Source organism: Lepidochelys kempii, chromosome 12, assembly GCF_965140265.1.
Source record: "Lepidochelys kempii isolate rLepKem1 chromosome 12, rLepKem1.hap2, whole genome shotgun sequence".
Lineage (NCBI taxonomy): Eukaryota > Metazoa > Chordata > Testudines > Cheloniidae > Lepidochelys > Lepidochelys kempii.
This window is the reverse complement of record NC_133267.1, coordinates 4,605,756-4,625,088: the sequence shown is the minus strand read 5'-3', so window position 1 is coordinate 4,625,088 and position 19,333 is coordinate 4,605,756. Positions and strand designations below refer to the sequence as shown.

General features: G+C 49.1%; 2 protein-coding genes across 5 annotated transcripts in view; one reads left to right on the top strand and one right to left on the bottom strand.

The window, feature by feature from the left end:
* Positions 1-4,503: 4,503 nt before the first annotated feature.
* THAP11 (THAP domain containing 11) lies at positions 4,504-7,776 on the bottom strand. Its single transcript, XM_073307236.1, has one exon. The coding sequence runs from the start codon at positions 7,497-7,499 to the stop codon at positions 6,798-6,800; it is 702 nt and encodes a 233-aa protein (XP_073163337.1). The 5' UTR covers positions 7,500-7,776; the 3' UTR covers positions 4,504-6,797.
* Positions 7,777-8,934: 1,158 nt separating this feature from the next.
* The window catches only part of CENPT (centromere protein T), a 42,100-nt gene continuing 31,701 nt past the window's right edge, over positions 8,935-19,333 (top strand). Inside the window, exons 1-5 of one of the 4 annotated variants that reach the window (XM_073307232.1) lie at positions 8,935-10,510; positions 10,717-10,826; positions 12,419-12,551; positions 14,062-14,188; positions 17,555-17,648. In XM_073307232.1, the coding sequence (XP_073163333.1) occupies positions 12,420-12,551; positions 14,062-14,188; positions 17,555-17,648 (353 nt within the window). In that variant the 5' untranslated portion in view covers positions 8,935-10,510; positions 10,717-10,826; position 12,419. Of the gene's footprint in view, positions 10,827-11,504; positions 11,625-12,418; positions 12,552-14,061; positions 14,189-17,554; positions 17,649-19,333 lie in introns of those variants that run through there. The other 3 variants (XM_073307231.1, XM_073307233.1, XM_073307230.1) reach the window with 3 other exon arrangements.

The following is a 19,333-nucleotide window of genomic DNA, read 5'->3' as shown; positions in this document are numbered from 1 at the left end:
CTATTTATTCTTTTGCGTAGAGACTGTCCAGTTTGGCCAACCCTCTGTAGTTTAGTCAGAGCTTTAGGAACATCCATAGCATCGTGTTGCATCCCTGACCATCTTAGCTAATAGCCATCGATTACATTATCCTTCATTAACTTATCTAATTCTTATTTAATTTTTTGAATTCGGTTATATCTTTTGTGTTCACAACATCCCCTTGCAACAAGTTTCACAAGTTCACTGCATTGTGTGAAAAAGTACTTCCTTATGTTTGTTTTAAACCTGCTGCCTATTCATTTCATTGGATGACTCCTGGTTCTTGTTTTATGAGAAAAGGTAAATAACACTTCTGTATTCACTTTCTCCACACCAGTCATGATTGTATAGTCCTTTATCATATCCCCCCTCAGTCATCTCTCTTCTGAACTGAGGTCATGTGGAAGCTGTTCCATTCCCCTAATCATTTTTCTTGCCCTTACTATTTCCAATTCTAATATATCTTTTTTGAGATGAGGTGACCAGAACTGCACACAGTACTCGAGGTGTGGGCATATCATGGGTTTATATAGTGGCATTATTATATTTTCTGTCTTGTTATTGATCCCTAACCTAATAGTTCTTAATGTTGGGGTTTTTTTTGTTTTTTGGTTTTTTTTGACTGCTGCTGCACATTAAGCAGATGTTTTCAGAAAACTATCCACGATGATTCCGGAATGTCTTTCATGAGTGATAAAAGCTAACTTAGACTCCATCATTTTATATGTATAGTTGGGTTTATGTTTCCCAATGTGCATTACTTTGCATTTATCAACACTGAATTTCATCTCCTGTTTTCTTGCCCAGTCACCCAGTTTTGTGAGATCCCTTTGTAACCCTTCACAGTCTGCTTTGGATGTAACTCTCTCGTCAGCTCTCAATTGTGCAGAATTCTCATGAGTCAAGGCCATCTCCATTGTGAAAACTTCTGTATCTCTCTGATGCAGCAAAACCCAGAGAAATCTCCCCTGCAGGAGAGCCTCAATGGTGAGACTTTGGATTAATGCAAGTTAGTCTGTCTGGTGTACGTGGCCAGGATGGAAGTGTGGTGGGGGCAGGGGAAAGCCAAGGCAATGGAGATCACAGCCTGGATGCTATCTAGGCAGGGCCACCATAGAACTGACCTTGCTGGGGGCCTTGTTGGAAAGGAGGATTGTGCTTACTCCATGGCTGAGCTCTGAAAAAGCCAGCTGAGCGAGCCCTTGAGAGCAGGCTGAGCCCACTGCAGCTGGTGCAGATCTGAGGGCAGCTTTACATGCAGGCTCCTGAGGCTGCTCTGACAAAGGGCCCAAAGCAGAATTTTCAGCAAAATGCTAACATTTTTCCTGTAGAGGATTTCGAAGGAAGGTTCTCACGGACAGCAGAGGAGTGGAGGCACTCGCTGGCCAAAAGCAGTGCACTGGGACTGATGGTGCAGAACAACACGGTGGTCAGCAGTGGGAGTCTGGATCCAAGGGGAACAGAATTTGATAGCAGAGCTGCCTCCAAAGCTAAATAGATGGAATTATCCTGCAGTGCAGGACATGGCAGCAGCTACCCGGCCTCTGGAAAGGACTGGAGCCATCTTATCTCTCCCTACTTATGCAGCAGTTAAGTGGCCTGTGGGAGTCTAATTCTTCCTCCTCTGCCCAGGGTAGAATGGGTCACACAGGTCCAACAATGCCACTTCCAGCTCCACTATCCCAGATCCATGCTGCTCCATAACATTGATTCAAAAAGGGTGGAAGGAAAGGACCTCCTCAGAAGCCCCCATTTGTTTGTGTATCTCATTGCATGTGCAGGAGCAGCTCAGCCTTCAGCAAACACTCCTCTGGCTCCTGCAGGAAAATGGGAACCATCCCTGTTCTGTGCAGAGGCAGTTGGGAGAACTTGGTGGGGCAGGGAAGAGCAACAAGGTTGGTTTGGGGACTTGCCCCAGTGCATCTGTTGCGGCCATGGAGGAAGCTCTCTAGGCGTGGCCCCAGGCCATACTTACCTGTGGAGCAGGATGTAGAGCTGGAAGGCACCCCAGTACACAAGGCAGGGCAAGGAAGACTCGCTAGTAACCTTTTAAGAGGAACGAGATTCCAGAAAACAAACAATAGGTAATGCAGACAACCCAGGAAATAGCCCCATCACAGCCCTTCTCAGGATGATACCAGCCCTGATGCCCGCCTCCCTCACTGGTCACAGTCTGGTGTCCTGTGCCTGCGATAACATTAGCTCTCATGAGAGTCTCCTGATCTGCACAACAACCCTACTTCGTCCCATGGATTCTGCTATGGTTCCAGTGCCCACCCCATCAGGAGTTCTTGTCACTGAGCTGAGGCAGGTGCTCTTCAAGGAGGAACCAGAGGTTCAGAAACTGCAAGGGGGTGGGGGGGCTGGAAGGGAAACTGGGTGCAAACCTGGAATGGAAGGATTTCCAGCAGAGGAAATTTGAGAAACCCACTGAAAACTAGTTTGGGAATAGCTCTGAAAAATATCCTCCAGAGAACAATGCTGTAGTGGCTGGGAGGTTGCTGGCTAGCGGTACGTTGTAATCTCTTCCCTCTCCAGCCTAATCCCTGCATGGGGCAATACTTGTTTTTAAAACCAAAATGGGGTTAAGCAAGGTTTGAGAATAAGCTCCCAAGAGGCTTTAGACAAAATAAAAAGCAAAGATTAGCATTGAAGAGAGATTTGTGCACTGGAACTGTAAATGTGATGGATTAAAGCAGTACTTTCTCCTTGCTGTGGGTCTGGTTGCTAATTTACCCCTTTGCTTTCTGGCCCTTATGGGTGAACTCACAGATGCAGGCTCCTAGGTGCTTATTCACTTCCCTTGCTCACAGCAGACTGATTGTAGCTACTATGCTTGAGACTCCTCAAAACTGAGGAATTGTTCTTTCAGTATGCATCACCTTGCACTTGTCTTCAGAGAGAGGTCTGGGCAATTGCTCTTTAATAAATGCTCCCCTAAGAGATGTCTGATTGAACTGTGTGTTCCTCCACACCTGTCAGCTTTTCCCCAGCCCTTAGTGTAAAAACTTCTCTACTACCTTTTTAGTTTTACAGGCTGGCAATCTGGTTCTGTTTTGGTTTAGGTGGAGCCCATCTTTCTGTGTATGCACCTCCTTTCCCAAGATTCTCCAGTTCCTAATTAACCTAAATGCCGCCCTCCCAATATCATTGTCTCATCGACCGTGAGACTCCACAGTTCTGCCTAACTGTGCAAGAAACTGGAAGCATTTCAGAGACTACTGCCGTGGAGGTCCAGGACTTGAATCCCTTTCCTAACAGCCTAAATTTGGCCTCCAGGACCTCTCTCACTGCTACCATAAGTGTAGGTGCACAAGAGGTACCTGGGCTTATGCCAGCATTGCTTGCCTATCTTTTATTTTCAAAAGGAAAACTGCTACTAGAACTGAACATAGCACAGGAATATAGTGAGCCAAGCCTAAGGTGCTGTTTTACAGAGCTACTGCATTACCCTCACCCACTTACCTTCATTTTGGAGAAGTTATAGGGAAAGTAAATGTAATAAGGCAAAATCCGAAAGCAACAGCCAGTTTTGCATCTTTCTTTCACTGTTCTTTACAAATGATTCCAGGGAACTAGTTTAGGAATTTGTGGATACCATTGCCAAAAAAAATCCTCTACAAAAATTGAGCATTGAGTTTTAATTGCAGATTTGAAGAGCCCAAAGGGTAATGTGCCAGTAAGTGAAAATAATTTCTTTCAGTACAGTGGCATTTGCAAGACTCTTCGCGTGCTCCCTGAACTGAAAACCAGTCCCCAAGAAAACAGGAGCACTCCTATCCTCAATTTCAATATGACAGGCAGTGCTGTGTGATCAACAACCTCAGCCCCGACACAGAATCCAGCTGAGTAAGAGACGCAGCTATCGAGCACATTAGGAAGTGGCACTGAAGCCCTGTTTGAACTCTCAGCAGAAGGGTAAGTGCAACCAAAGGGCATGAAGGCAGGTGTGCATTCAGGGGAAACCTAATCTGAACTGGAAAACATGGGCTCTATATATTTGCAACAGTGGGAACCAATAATAAAAGGTCCTCCAGGCAGTAGAAGTATTTGAGAAAGAAATGTGTCAAGTTACAATAGATAAACTTTGAGAAACCTAGTACAGGACTGAGGCTGCAGGTGTCCCACCTCCATTCCCAGCTTTCCTTAGAACCTCTCTGGAGGTAATGCTTACCTTCTCCCACAAAGGTACTATGAGGCTACAGTCAGTGTGTAAGGCAGTGAGACACCTCATCTATGACATGCTCTGAAAGTACTAATTGTGGTGAGACTGCATTACATAGGATTAGATCAGATTCAACAAGTCAGTTGTTACACGCATGATGTTTGGAAGGGCACCTCAGTCTGTATTAAAGTGCACAGTGCCAAGTTGTGGTTTAGACTAGGACACTTTGCAGATACGAACTAGACCTCTGGTATTGTAAAGACAGGCCCTCAGGGCACCATTCATACATTATACAGCACTGAAATAGGAAACATAACAAAACAAAATAGACTTTATTAAAATTAGGCATGTTAGCACCTCAGTGTAACCTGGAGAAATGGAACAGTCCAGCAGTTAACCAGTCCAGCACTCCAAATAGCTGAACGTCCTGAAGTGCATTACAATGGTAGAAAAGTACCATGACTATTACAACACGCACATTCTAAACACTCTCAGGCAGCTAGGAGGCACAAATAGTCTCATTTATAATATGCAAGAAAAAGAGACGTGCTGCCTATTGTCTTGATGGAAGTATAGCTATCAAAGTGAGATCGATTGACCATGTTACATGAGTTAAATCCGACACAGTGTAGCAAGCAAGTTTGCCAGTCCTTCCCCCATGAAAACTTGATGCAGTTGTGACTTGCACTGAAGTCTGCACATTAGGTAGCTGCAGTCTGAGCCAGGTATCAGATTGGAAAAATAAATTAAAAATGAAATTATACATATTTTTAGTACATGAATAGATCTCTCATCTTCCTGATCAACCAGCCAAGTCAATAGACAAGAGAACTGACCCACTCATCATAGTATCAGCTGCACCTACTGAAGTCCAGCTTAGCTGTCTGGATACTGAATGGCAGCTGGGCATATGCCCACTCCTGTAAATCACCCATGCAGCCTTCAGATTCAGTAATGCCAGCTACAGGGACAGACTGAACTGGACAGTTGGACAGCTAAAAGTTAGTCAGTGTTACAAAGATTTCAGTACTTCCCAACTAAAGATGATTTGTACATTTAGAAAAGGTGTATAAAATCTAGTAAAATCTGCAGCCCAATCCACTCTGGAGTGTAATGTACTCTAATTACAAGAGAAAGATCTTAAAATCCCAAACCTGTAGTTAATCAATTTAACTCCCCCCCACACTTGGCTGAAACACAGAGTCCGGACATTTTCTGATGTATAGGGCACGCTTTTGGTGAATTGTTCTTTCCTAAAGCATATCACTGTTCAAATGCAAAGCATTAAATATAAGCATCAAGGTGGAGCCATTCAGGTGTATCAGACCCCCAGGAGCACTGAGTTACCAATTTCACTGGCTTTCTAATAATAATCTGAAAGTTACTGGAAGCTCAATCCAAGCTGTGGTAGTGTCACACCTCTCCCCCCCACAATTTTTCTGGACAGTTTTGTTTTATTGTCCATGAAAAGTGGGGGACTAACACTGGCTAGTTCCAGAGACAGTGCAAGAATCCCATATGGATGGGTTATAATGCTCCTCAATCCTGGAGCAATGCCAGGATATAATCCAAACCTAGTTGTGCCAAGTAGATTACAAGCAAGCAACAAGGATTTGCAGAGTCACTGGAGACTAAACTCATTTCACTTGTGATATAAGCGAAAATGTCAACCAAGGTCTTTGTGAAAAAGCTAGGGTTTTAAAGCCCAGTATGCCTCTTAGTTATATTTGAGGAGTCAAATGTTTAAGCCAATGAGACAAACTGTAGCTACTGAATGTGAACAAGGAATGAAGCCAGTATACCAGATCAGAATAATCCTTGTCATTGTCAAGAGCATCAAGGCATCTGTAAATCTGTAACAACTACAGGTGTAATGAAAAGAGAAAGCAATGACTACACCATACAGTAGCACTCTTTAGTTTGAAGGGATTCTTTCACACGTGAAATGGCAGTCTCTAATGGCATCAGTAATTTACTGAAGAAACATCAGCCTGACAGGGCTTCTAAAGCTTTCTCATGTCTTTGCTTAAGGAGGCCAAACAGAACACTGGTTTTCACTTCTACGGAGGACACTACACCAGTCATGGTTTTAAACATGCTTTGGCAGGGAGCAGCATGACTGCTACCCAAGTTAACGTTGTACCAAGTTTCGTTCGGTCGCTGATGCTCATCGCCCTACATCCACTTAGTGGTAACATGGGTCCCTTCTAGAAAAGTTTTGCAAATGCTGTCACAACGCAGGGACAGCTCCTCCTGAACCAGCAGCACGGGGAGACCTAGCGCTGAGAGGGCACTGGCTGCCACCTACATTCGAAGCATGGTGTCACGGACACCCACCAGGACCTGGGGCTGGAAATGCAGTGGGCAGCCAGTGTCCCCTCCCCACTCCAGTACCCAGTGGTGCTCAGGTGGGTGGAGCTGCCACAGCCAGGATGGAGAGAACAGAGCCCTGGTGATGGCTCCCATGAAGAGGCTGGCAGTCAATGAGTTTATCCCCCCGTGACCCTGCGTGGGCTTGTCCGGCACCGGGGCCGTGATCCGCAGGCTGGGCCGGGCAGCTCAGCTCACGGGCCGGGCCGCCGGGACCCCACAGGCCGGGGATGTCGGGCTCTCAGAGGCCGGGCCGCTTGCGGGCCCCGGCGCTGGCGGCGTGCAGCAGCCGGTCCTTCTCGCGGATCTCCTCGCGGAGCTGGGCCTCGGCCAGGCGCAGGCGGCGGATGCTGCCCTTCATCTCCTTCATCTTCACCTGCAGCAGGGCGATGATGTCCCGCTGCTCGTTCAGCTTGCGCAGCAGCTCCTCGGCCGTGGTGCCCGACGACAGCGAGTACGAGTGGTCCGCGGGGCCGCCCTCGGCCGCGCCCTCCTCGCCCGCCAGCCGCGCCGGCGCCTCCGGCCCGCCGAACTCCACCTGCACCGTCAGGTCGATGGGCTTCACGTCCTCGGGGCCGGGCGGGGCCGGGCCGGGCTGCGGCTCGGCGGGCAGCGCCAGGAGCAGCGCGGGCGCGGCGGGCGCCGGGGCGGGGCGGGCGCGGCGGGCGCGGGCCCCCTTGCGCTCGTTGACGCCGCGCAGCGGGAAGATGGTGGGCACGCGCACCAGGTAGGACTTGCGGCCGCCCGGGAAGTGCTCGCTGCACACGCGGTGGCCCGTGGTGGGCTGGAAGGTGCTGAAGCAGCCGCTGACGCCGGCGCGCGAGACGTTCTTCAGCCAGAGGCGCCGCAGCTCGGGGTCCTTGGGGAAGGTGTAGAAGTGCAGCGCCTTGTCGCGGTGCGAGTTGTTGTAGCAGCCCGGCACGCAGCACGTGAAGCCCGGCATGGCCCCGCCGGCCGGCCGCGGCCGAGAGCGCCCCGGGAGGGACTACAGCTCCCACAAGGCCGCCGCGCCCGCCGCCCCAGCGCCGCCCGCCGCCGCGGAACCGGAACTACCCGCCCCACAGTGCCGCGCGCCGGACTGCCCGCCCCACAGTGCACCGCGCCTGCGGGGCGCCCGACTCCCCGCCTCGCAATGCACCGCGCCGGACCGCCCGCCCCACAATGCACCGCGCCGGACTGCCCGCCCCACAGTGCACCGCGCCTGCGGGGCGCCCGACTCCCCGCCTCGCAATGCACCGCGCCGGACCGCCCGCCCCACAATGCACCGCGCCGGACTGCCCGCCCCACAGTGCACCGCGCCTGCGGGGCGCCCGACTCCCCGCCTCGCAATGCACCGCGCCGGACCGCCCGCCCCACAATGCAGCGCGCCTAGACTGCCCGCCCCACAATGCACCGCGCCGGACCGCCCGCCCCACAGTGCACCGCGCCGGACCGCCCGCCCCACAGTGCACCGCGCCTGCGGGGCGCCCGACTCCCCGCCTCGCAATGCACCGCGCCGGACCGCCCGCCCCACAATGCACCGCGCCGGACTGCCCGCCCCACAGTGCACCGCGCCTGCGGGGCGCCCGACTCCCCGCCTCGCAATGCACCGCGCCGGACCGCCCGCCCCACAATGCAGCGCGCCTAGACTGCCCGCCCCACAATGCACCGCGCCGGACCGCCCGCCCCACAGTGCACCGCGCCGGACCGCCCGCCCCACAGTGCACCGCGCCTAGACTGCCGCCCCACAGTGCACCGCGCCTGCGGGGCGCCCGACTCCCCGCCTCGCAATGCACCGCGCCGGACCGCCCGCCCCACAATGCACCGCGCCGGACTGCCCGCCCCACAGTGCACCGCGCCTGCGGGGCGCCCGACTCCCCGCCTCGCAATGCACCGCGCCGGACCGCCCGCCCCACAATGCAGCGCGCCTAGACTGCCCGCCCCACAATGCACCGCGCCGGACCGCCCGCCCCACAGTGCACCGCGCCGGACCGCCCGCCCCACAATGCAGCGCGCCTAGACTGCCGCCCCACAGTGCACCGCGCCTGCGGGGCGCCCAACTCCCCGCCTCGCAATGCACCGCGCCGGACTGCCCGCCCCACAATGCACAGCGCCTAGACTGCCGCCCCACAATGCACCGCGCCGGACTGCCCACTCCACGGTGCAGCGCGCCTACACTGCGCTGGACTGCCCTCCCCACAATGCACCGCGCCGGGAACGCGCCGGACGGTCCGCCCCACAATGCACCGCGCCTAGACTGCCCGCCCCACAATGCACCGCGCCGGACTGCCCGCCCCACAGTGCAGCGCGCCGGGAGAGGACCGGACTGCCTGCCCCACAATGCACCACGCCGGACTGCCCGCCCCACAGTGCAGCGCGCCGGGAGAGGACCGGACTGCCCGCCCCACAATGCACCGCGCCGGACTGCCCGCCCCACAGTGCAGCGCGCCGGGAGAGGACCGGACTGCCTGCCCCACAATGCACCACGCCGGGCGGCCCGCGCCTCAATGCACCGCGCCTAGACTGCGCAGGACTGCTTACCCCACAATGCACTGCGCCGCACTGCCCGCCCCACAGTGCACCGCGCCGGAGTGCCTGTCCCGCAGTGCTCCGCGCCTGCAGTGCGCCGAGCCTGCGCGCCCCACAGTTCGGGACTGCCCGACCCACAATACACCGCAGCGGGACTTCCCCGAACTGACGGCCCCGCAATCCACCGTGAGGGGATCGGCACAGATTGCCCGCCCCACAGTGCGGAGGGCAGGGACTGCCTGATCCACAATGCCCCGGGCCCGGACCCCCACAGCCAAGAAACTGCCTGCCCCACAATGCACTGTCGCTGAGATGAGACCCTGTGGAAGTACAGAAGATAAATACTGGTGTCATAGGGGCATATGTGTGAGAGAGACAGGCAGGCCCAGTGGTTGGGGTTCAGGTCCCTGCTCTCCTAGAGAGTCCCTGTGTGATGCCATGCCATTCAAACTGTGCCTCAGTTTCCCATTGCTAAGATGGGGGGTGATGTTGCACCCGCTGTGTTGTAGAGAACTGCTAAGACTAAATAAACCTTAAAAGAAAAGGAGTACTTGTGGCGATGAAGTGAGCTGTAGCTCACGAAAGCTTATGCTCAAATAAATTGGTTAGTTTCTAAGGTGCCACAAGTATTCTTTTTCTTTTTGCGGATACAGACTAACACGGCTGCTACTCTGAAACCTGTCATGAAATAAATGTTGTGAGCCACTCAGATACTGCAGTGATGGGATGTAAACATTCCAGAACAAATTGGATGTAGAGTCACAACACACCAGGCAACTATGCAACTCGTACCTGCTGTACTGCATCGAAGGACTTCCATTCATAACCCACAATGCACTGCATCCCTGAAACTCCCTTCCTGAGCAGGAGCTAGGCAGGCAGCTGAGCTACATAACCCACATTGGCCAGGGCATGAAAGACAGTTGCAATCTGGCAGTACAAACCACCTCCCCTTTATCCAAGCATCCTGGTCCTAGGAGTGGGACAGCATTCCCCAGAGCTCAACAGGGACAAAGACAGTGGGCAACCCAGTCCCACAGTATACCTTGTCCATTCAGATCTATGCCTCCCACTGCACCCACATATAAAAATGTTTCCCAGAGAGTGCACCTTGCCCAAACAGAACTACATTTCTCTGGAAGTACTATGCTTTTTGGAATTGTTGGCAAGTGGAATGTGTCTCTGACAAAGCAATGCAGAAGGTTTACAAACAGACTATTAAGTGTTTCATAGTCTCATAGTAAAGCATAGGAAAATGCAGAGAAGCCTGTGCTCTGCAAAATAGTTCTTTATCATTTGCACCCATTATTTGAGTTCTGTCTTTTCTAAACAGACCTGTGCTCTGTTTGCTGAGGAAGATATATACCTTAAACTGTGTAGACCTTTAACAACACATGGTGGAGTTCCAGAGGAGAAGTACAAAGGAATTGGTTTAATTTTTCTTACGTAAGGCTCAGCTTCCAAAACTTTGAGAAACACTGGACCTAGTTTTAGAGTTCAGATGATCCCCATGTCCTAACATAAAATGCCTGGGCTGGGATGTATGGTGACCCTTGTGGACAGAGCCGGCTCCAGGCACCAGTGTTCCAAGCAGGTGCCTGGGGCGGCAGTCCGTGTGTTGTTAAGGCGGCCTGGTTTTTTTTTCACCACAGGGGCAATGCGGTGGCAGCTTGTATCTTCACAGTCCTGCGGTGGCAATTCAGCGGCAGCCGCCTTCTTCGGCTGTCTGCGGCGGCAATTCAGCAGCAGCTCCCTTCTTCAGGTGGCAATTCGGCACACTGCTTGGGGCGGCAAAAAGCGTAGAGCCGGCCCTGCCTGTGGATTAACTTCCCTCCCTCTTCCTCAATGATTTCCCCATACCTTTTGTTTCTGTTCTTCAAAGTGAACTTTTAAAAATGGCACGAGTGTGATTGTCTCTCCCAGATCAAATATATCCTATTTACAAGAAAACAAATTTGTTTTCTAAGTACCATCCATGCAAACTTACTGACATAGGTGATCCGTGTGGGTCTAGTCTGAAACCAAGTGTAGAGAGGTGTAAAGTGCAGAAGTAGGGCTCAGAGCCCCTGAAATGTCAGCACTTTCAGTAGTGGTGCTGTTGTGGGTCCCCCAAACACAAGTGGAGAGATCCAAACTACAAATGTGAACTCCAGAAGAACAGCAGGAGAGGCTAGGCCAAAGAAGCTGGGTCCCCCCCAAAGTGGGTGGGCGATTTTTTTGCTCTACCTAATTACTTAGCTTGGAGGGGGCAGGTGTCCGTGTTTGAGGCAGCTTGCACCCACCCCCGAGTCACATTGTGGGGGAGGGCAAGCTAAAAGCTAGAGAGAGGCTGCCCTGCCGCGGGGCAAGAACTACCACTCCCAGCAGACACCGCATGGCGTCAGGAACTACCACTCCCAGCAGTCACCGCGCGGTGGGCCTGGTCGGGAGTTCTCGCGAGGTTTCGCTTGAATCGGCAGGCGGGAGGAAGAGCTGCCCGGTGCCGTTGGGCAGGGCTGGGCTCGCGCGGGGGGGACCGAACTCGGAGCGTCGCACCTCCCCTTGGGGCGTGAGGAACCCGGCGAGTAGCTATCGCGGCCGCCATCCCCAGAGCGGTGGGGGCGGCTGGAGGGGAGCACTAGTGCCGACGGGGGCGCTCTGAGGGAACCCCTGGCCCCCACGAGGGGGGCTCAGTCCCCAGGCTCAGCTATGGGGGACGGGGCGGAGGGAACCATTAGCGCTTACGAGGGGCGCTCTGCCCCCAAACCGAGCCACGGGGGGGGGAGGCGTCCTCGGGGGGCCACCTCCCCCTCCCATGACTGCGCCCGGTGGCAAAGACCGCCCCCCCCAGCTGTGTAAGGCTGGGCCCCATTGCTCTGTCCAGCTTTTGACTCCCCTGGTCTATTGCAGCTTGTAGAGCCTGCATCAGTCTCCCCGCCGCCCCCAGACCCCCTTTGGGGCAGCGCTTCCCTGCGACCCCCCGGCCCCGAGCCTGCCCCCACCCTGCGACCCCCCGGCCCCGAGCCTGCCCCCACCCTGCGACCCCCCGGCCCCGAGCCTGCCCCCACCCTGCGACCCCCCGGCCCCGAGCCTGCCCCCACCCTGCGACCCCCCGGCCCCGAGCCTGCCCCCACCCTGCGACCCCCCGGCCCCGAGCCTGCCCCCACCCTGCGACCCCCCGGCCCCGAGCCTGCCCCCACCCTGCGACCCCCCGGCCCCGAGCCTGCCCCCACCCTGCGACCCCCCGGCCCCGAGCCTGCCCCCACCCTGCGACCCCCCGGCCCCGAGCCTGCCCCCACCCTGCGACCCCCCGGCCCCGAGCCTGCCCCCACCCTGCTCACTGAACAGCGTGTGCTTGCCTGTGTGTTTTTGCAGCATGTCTGACACCAGGACTTCCCCCAGGACCAGGAGCTCTACCGGAGTCGGTCAGCAGGCTGGGGCGGCATCTCCCTCGATGGCCCTGCGCCATAAAATGAAACAGAGGGTCCAGCAGTCCGTGGAGAGAAAGGTACCGTTTGCTCCTCTGATGCTTTGATATCACCTTGGGATTTTCTGACTCTGAACCTATACGTACCTACATAGAAACCAAAAATCTGATGATAAAACAATCTTCAGTCTAGCAGACAAAATATAACAAGATCCAATGTATGGAAGAAGTTAGACAAATTCAGACATGAAATAAAGTGCAGATTTTTAACTGTGAGGGTAATTAATTATTGGAACAACTTATCAAGGATGGTGGTGGATTCTCCACTATTGGAAACTTTCTAAATTAAGACTTGATCTCCTTCTACAGGATCTGCTCTAGTTCAAGCAGGAATTAATTCTGGGAAGTTCTATGCCTGTGTTAAACAGGACCTCAGACTAGATGATCATAATGCTCCCTTGTAGCCTTAGAACCTGTGCAATGGAGCATAACTGAGTTCACACAGTGGAGCTGTAAGACATAAGTCTGTTTGCCTGCCTGAGGCAGCATTCAGGTGGTGGACTGTCTGGTTTTTAATACAAGTAGTTAAATGGTTTAAATGAGTACAGATGATTTGAAACAGGGTTTTCAGCTCTCTTCCATTTTTTTTCAGTAGGAGACTGATCAGTCACACCAGCTAAGCAGTGTTTTGCTTTCCAAGATACATTATCTGATAGAAGCACAGTTCTGATTGTGCAATACTCTCTTTTTCCAGCAATAAAAACTCAACTACTTGATAATGCTGCTGCTGCATCACTTTCTTTGGTAATAGCAGAGTTCTTCAGTCTCTGCTTTGCAGATCTGCTCTCAAATATACTGCCCTTCTTATTAATAATATTATTTCTAGTGCCCTAGCACATTGAAATCAGGGTCCCACTGTGGTAGGCCCTGTACAAACATAAAGATATGATCTCTGCCCTGAACAGCTTACAATGTCTAAGGCAAGAGACAACAGGTGGGTATTGCATACAGATGGGAGAGCAGTAGGAAACAATGTTTTTTGTACATTATTAACTAGTAAATGCTGGAGAGGCAGGAACTCAACAAAAAAAGTAAGTCCTACATGCCTGGATCTTCCCAATTTCACACCTCTAAGGAGAACAAAATACTTGAATCCATCATGTGGATTGGAGAGCAACATTTTTGGTCTCCTTTAGCTGTTCAGCTTGATTGTGCTCTTTTATTTTTCAGATATGGCTTTTGTGGGGATGGGAGGGGGGTGGCTCATGAAATGGAGACACCCATTCATAATTAGAGCCATGCATAGTGTCTGTTTGTCTTTAGGTGATTTAGGACTGAAGACAGTCCATCATGGTAAAGTGAAATGCAAACGCTGCTAAAGAGCAAATGGAGGATGGTATTTTTTGGGAACCAAAGAGATAGGTAGTAGGATCTCTGATCTGAGGAAAATACTCCATACAACTGTGTGGTTGGAGGCTTTAGCTAGAATAACTTTCACCAGAAGATATGTCCTTAACACTTTTGCTTCTAAGGTTCAGGTTTGTTGCTGAAAATGAGAGCTTGAGTTGGTCGTCTTTGATTTCTCCTCTAGCACTTGTCTGATCCAAGGAGGCAAAGCATTTCTGACAAAACCTCCCTGTCAAAGAACAGACCAACTATTCTCCCTGATCTTGATAATGATACGCCAAGGGTGGTGCTTAGAAGAATCATCCAGACCCGTAAGTCGAAAATCCTTCTCTAGGAAGGCAGACAGTGGTGAAACAATTCTTTAAAGGATATGGGGAGTGGGAGTTGGTTTGTAATCTTTGATTACTCTGTTGCGCAGAGGAGGAATTCAGACCATTTTGTGATTCCCTCATACAAAAAGGTAGGTATCAGTGTATTGCAGCTGAAAGTGTCATGCAAGAAGTGTTGACTTTCAAGATAGTGTATGTTTCACCTTTGCAAACATAGAAGAGAATTTCTGCCACCCTATCTTTTAGTATCAGAACCACTGGACATGCATAGAAATGGTGCCTTAGCCTTTACAGCTACACTAGAATTTTCTAAAAAAAATTTAAGGCTGTCAAGCAATTAAAAAAATTAATCCTGATTCATCACCCGATTAAACAATAATAGAATACCATTTATTTAAATATTTTGGATGATTTCTACATTTTCAAATATATTGATTTCAATTACAACACAGAATACAAAGTGTACAGTGCTCACGTTATATTTTTATTACAAAAATTTGCACTGTAAGAAAGAAACAAAAGAAATCATATTTTTCAATTCACCTCATACAAGTACTGTAGTGCAATCTCTTTATCATAAAAGTTGAACTTACAAACGTAGAATTGTGTAAAAAAAAAAAAAAAAAGCACTTGAAAACAAAACAATGTAAAACTTTAGAGCTTACAAGTTCACTCAGTCTTACTACTTGTTCAGCCAATCACTCAGACAAACAAGTTTCAGAGTAGCAGCCATGTTAGTCTGTAATCGCAAAAAGAAAAGGAGTACTTGTGGCACCTGTGAGGTGTATTGCACTACAGTACTTGTATAACGTGCCACAAGTACTCCTTTTCTTCAGACAAACAAGTTGGTTTACATTTGCAGGAGATAACTCTGCCTGCTTCTTGTTTACAATGTCACCTGGAAGTGAGAACACGTGTTTGCATGGCACTGTTGTAGCCAGTGTTGCAAGGTATTTATGTGCCAGATGCACTAGAGTCCTATGCCCCTTCATGCTTTGCCCACCATTCCAGAGAACATGCTGATGACGAGTTCTACTTGATAACGATCCAAAGCAGCGCGGACTGACACATGTTCATTTTCGTCATCTGAATCAGATGTCACCAGCAGAAAGGTTGATTTTCTTTTTTGGTGGTTCGGGTTCTGTCGTTTTTCACATCGGGCTGTGTTCTTTTAAGACTTCTGAAAACATGCTCCACACCTCGTCCCTATCTCAGATTTTGGAAGGCACTTCAGATTCTTAAACCTTGGGTCGAGGGTTATATCTGTCTTTAGAAATCTCACATTGGTACTGTCATAAATATAAAGGGAAGGGTAAACCCCTTTGAAATCCCTCCTGGCCAGGGGAAAGCTCCTCTCACCTGTAAAGGGTTAAGAAGCTAAAGGTAACCTCGCTGGCACCTGACCAAAATGACCAATGAGGAGACAAGATACTTTCAAAAGCTGGGAGGAGGGAGAGAAACAAAGGGTCTGGGTCTGTCTGTAGTCGTCTTGGCCAGGGACAGAACAGGAATGGAGTCTTAGAACTTTTAGTAAGTAATCTAGCTAGGTATGTGTTAGATTATGATTTCTTTAAATGGCTGAGAAAAGAATTGTGCTGAATAGAATAACTATTTCTGTCTGTGTATCTTTTTTGTAACTTAAGGTTTTGCCTAGAGGGGTTCTCTATGTTTTGAATCTAATTACCCTGTAAGATATCTACCATCCTGATTTTACAGGGGGGATTTCTTTATTTCTATTTACTTCTATTTTTTATTAAGTCTTCTTGTAAAACACTGAATGCTTTTTCATTGTTCTCAGATCCAAGGGTTTGGGTCTGTGGTCACCTATGCAAATTGGTGAGGCTTTTTATCCAACATTTCCCAGGAAAGGGGGGGTGCAAGTGTTGGGAGGATTGTTCATTGTTCTTAAGATCCAAGGGTCTGGATCTGTAGTCACCTAAGCAAATTGGTGAGGCTTTTTACCAAACCTTGTCCAGGAAGTGGGGTGCAAGGTTTTGGGAAGTATTTTGGGGGGAAGGACGCGTCCAAACAGCTCTTCCCCAGTAACCAGTATTAGTTTGGTGGTGGTAGCGGCCAGTCCAAGGTGTAATATTTTGTACCTTGGGGAAGTTTTGACCTAAGCTGGTAAAGATAAGCTTAGGAGGTTTTTCATGCAGGTCCCCACATCTGTACCCTAGAGTTCAGAGTGGGGGAGGAACCGTGACAGGTACCTTCTTTGCATTTTGTCAAATCTGCAGTGAAAGTGTTCTTAAATCGAACGTGTGCTGTGTCATCATCCAAGACTGCCATAATATGAAATATATGGCAGAATGCTGGTAAAACTGAGCAGGAGAAATACAGTTCTCCCCCAAGGAGTTCAGTCACAAATTTAATTAATGAATTATTTTTTTAACAAGCGTCATCAGCATGCAAGCATGTCCTCTGGAATGGTGGCTGAAGCATGAAAGGGGCATACAAATGTTTAACATACCTGGCATGTAAATACCTAGCAATGTTTGCTAAAAGAGTGCCATGTGAACACCTGTTCTCATTTTCAGGTGACATTGTAAATAAGAAGCAGCAGCATTATCTCCTGTAAATGTAAACAAGCTTGTTTGTCTTAGTGATTTGGCTGAACAAGAAGCAGGACTGAGTGGACTTGTAGGCTCTAAAGTTTTACATTGTTTTGTTTTTGAGCAGTTTTATGTAACCAAAAAATCTATGTTTTTAAATTGCACTTCACTTCAGTACTTGTATGAGGTGAATTAAAGAAATAGTATTTTTCATCATTTTTACAGTGGAAATATTAGTAATAAAAATGAGCACTGTACATTTTGGACTCTGTGTTGGAAATTGAAATCAAATATTTGAAAATGTAGAAAAACATCCAAAATATTTAATAAATTTCAATTGGTATTGTTTAACAGTGCGATTAAAACTGTGATTAATCGCGATTAACTTTTTTAATCGTGCGAGTTAACTGCAATTAATCGACAGCCCTAAACATTTTCACTACTGCCAACTTTGGATCAGCTGCACTAGAATATGGGTTGCCAGCTGCTGCCTGAGGGTTTGTTTGTTTTTTTTAATGCTACTAATCATAATGAAACCTAACCAGTAGAAAGCCTTGCTGCAAAATTAATTGTGAGCTTGCCATGGAGTATGCAGGTCTCACTTGGGGAGAACTGATTGGCATCTACTCCTATTCTGCCTCCACTGTGGCATCCTAGACAATGAATAAATATTTTATCCTAGTTTAGAAATAGGAAGACGGTAACCTGACGAAAGAGTGGGGTACCCATCATTGCACTGCCATATTAACTTTCTTACTAGTTTAATTTGTGGAAACAAAGTACTCTCTGTTGACAGAGCCACAAGTTTCACCTCTGGTTCCTAAAATGAGTGAGACCAAAGAACCTGAAGAGCCTGGATCACAGCCTCCATCTGAGAGAATTTCCAGTGGGTAAGTAGTTTCCTGTCAACTTGTTAAGTATGGATAGAGTTCCAGCTTCTATCGGGGGGGGTTCGGAGTTTCTTGACCTTATCTGATTTAAATGGCCAGAATTTCAATGTACTGCACAACCACTTCAAAAATATTGGTGTAAATGTCTTTAATACATTAGCCTTAAATCTCTGGAGATGTAATTCTTTAGAATAAAAATAGGAAAGATGTGGGAGAGAAGGGGCTGTCCCATCCCAGTACAGTATAATTTACTGACATGCTTTATTTCTTCATATCCTTATTACTTAGTTGGTTTGTGTCTGGGAATTTGCCTAGAACGTGTCAGTAGTGATCGTGGAGATTTCACATAGACTGGTGCAAAAAAAAAATCATCTTGCAAGTTGCATTTTCACTTTGGGCCAGATTGGTTCAGGAGGTGCTCATCCTGCAAAGGGCAGGGAGTTCTAAAAGACCACCTAGTGCCAGGCAATGGCATGCGGTAGATGAAGGCTTTAAATGCAGATGACTGCTTGAAAGAGAGGTGGACTGATTTGAATTAGGAGATCTAAATCACCTCTTTTTATTGTTTGTGTTTTCTCCTTGGTTAGCTGGTATGAGGCCATACCATGTTCAGACTATTAGCTGTCTGCTTATCCAGATGTCTCATCTTAACATTAGGTGTAATTTTATACTTCTAACTTAGACATTAATTTATTCACCAAAAAAATCTTTATTTACATATAAATAAAAATGCCTTTTTCAGTTCTAGATACTCCTCTTAACACATAAAAAATACCCAAACATCATACAAACTATTAAAACTGTTAAGAATGAAAAGGATACAATCATCTTACAAGCTTCGCTTCTGTCTGAAAACTTTTTACATACTGTTGTTACAAGAAACAGCTAAGATCACTGCAACTGGTAGATAAGGGAGAAAATACATTTGTGCAGTTGACAACATTTTGTGTTTAATCACTTTCCTTGTTTCCCTTATATATTCATTTATTCGTTTCCCCCAGTTTGTGTGGGTTATTCACAAAACAGGGAAAGAAATTGTTTAAAAAATGAAAATGTGATTGCAAAACCACAAAAATTGGCAGGGGAGTTGGACAGGTGCAGTTCTAGAAACTACTAACTATTCTCCTAAAATAAACATATTTAGGCTTGTGATTCCAGGATGCAGGCTGAAATGAACTCTTCAGTAAGTAACTGCTAGACACTGCATTGCTTCTGACATTGTAACTATAGAATCATAGAATATCAGGGTTGGAAGGGACCTCAGGAGGTCATCTATTCCAGCCCCCTGCTCAAAGCAGGACCAATCCCCTAAATCATCCCAGCCAGGGCTTTCTCAAGCCTGACCTTAAAAATTCCTAAGGAAGGAGATTCCACCACCTCCCTAGGTAACGCATTCCAGTGTTTCACCACCCTCCAAGTGAAAAAGTTTTTCCTAATATCCAACCTAAACCTCCCCCACTGCAACTTGAGACCATTACTCCTTGTTCTGTCATCAGCTACCCCTGAGAACAGTCTAGATCCATCCCCTTTGGAACCCCCTTTCAGGTAGTTGAAAGCAGCTATCAAATCCCCCCTCATTCTTCTCTTCCGCAGACTAAACAATCCCAGTTCCCTCAACCTCTCCTCATAAGTCATGTGTTCCAGTCCCCTAATCATTTTTGTTGCCCTCCGCTGGACTCTTTCCA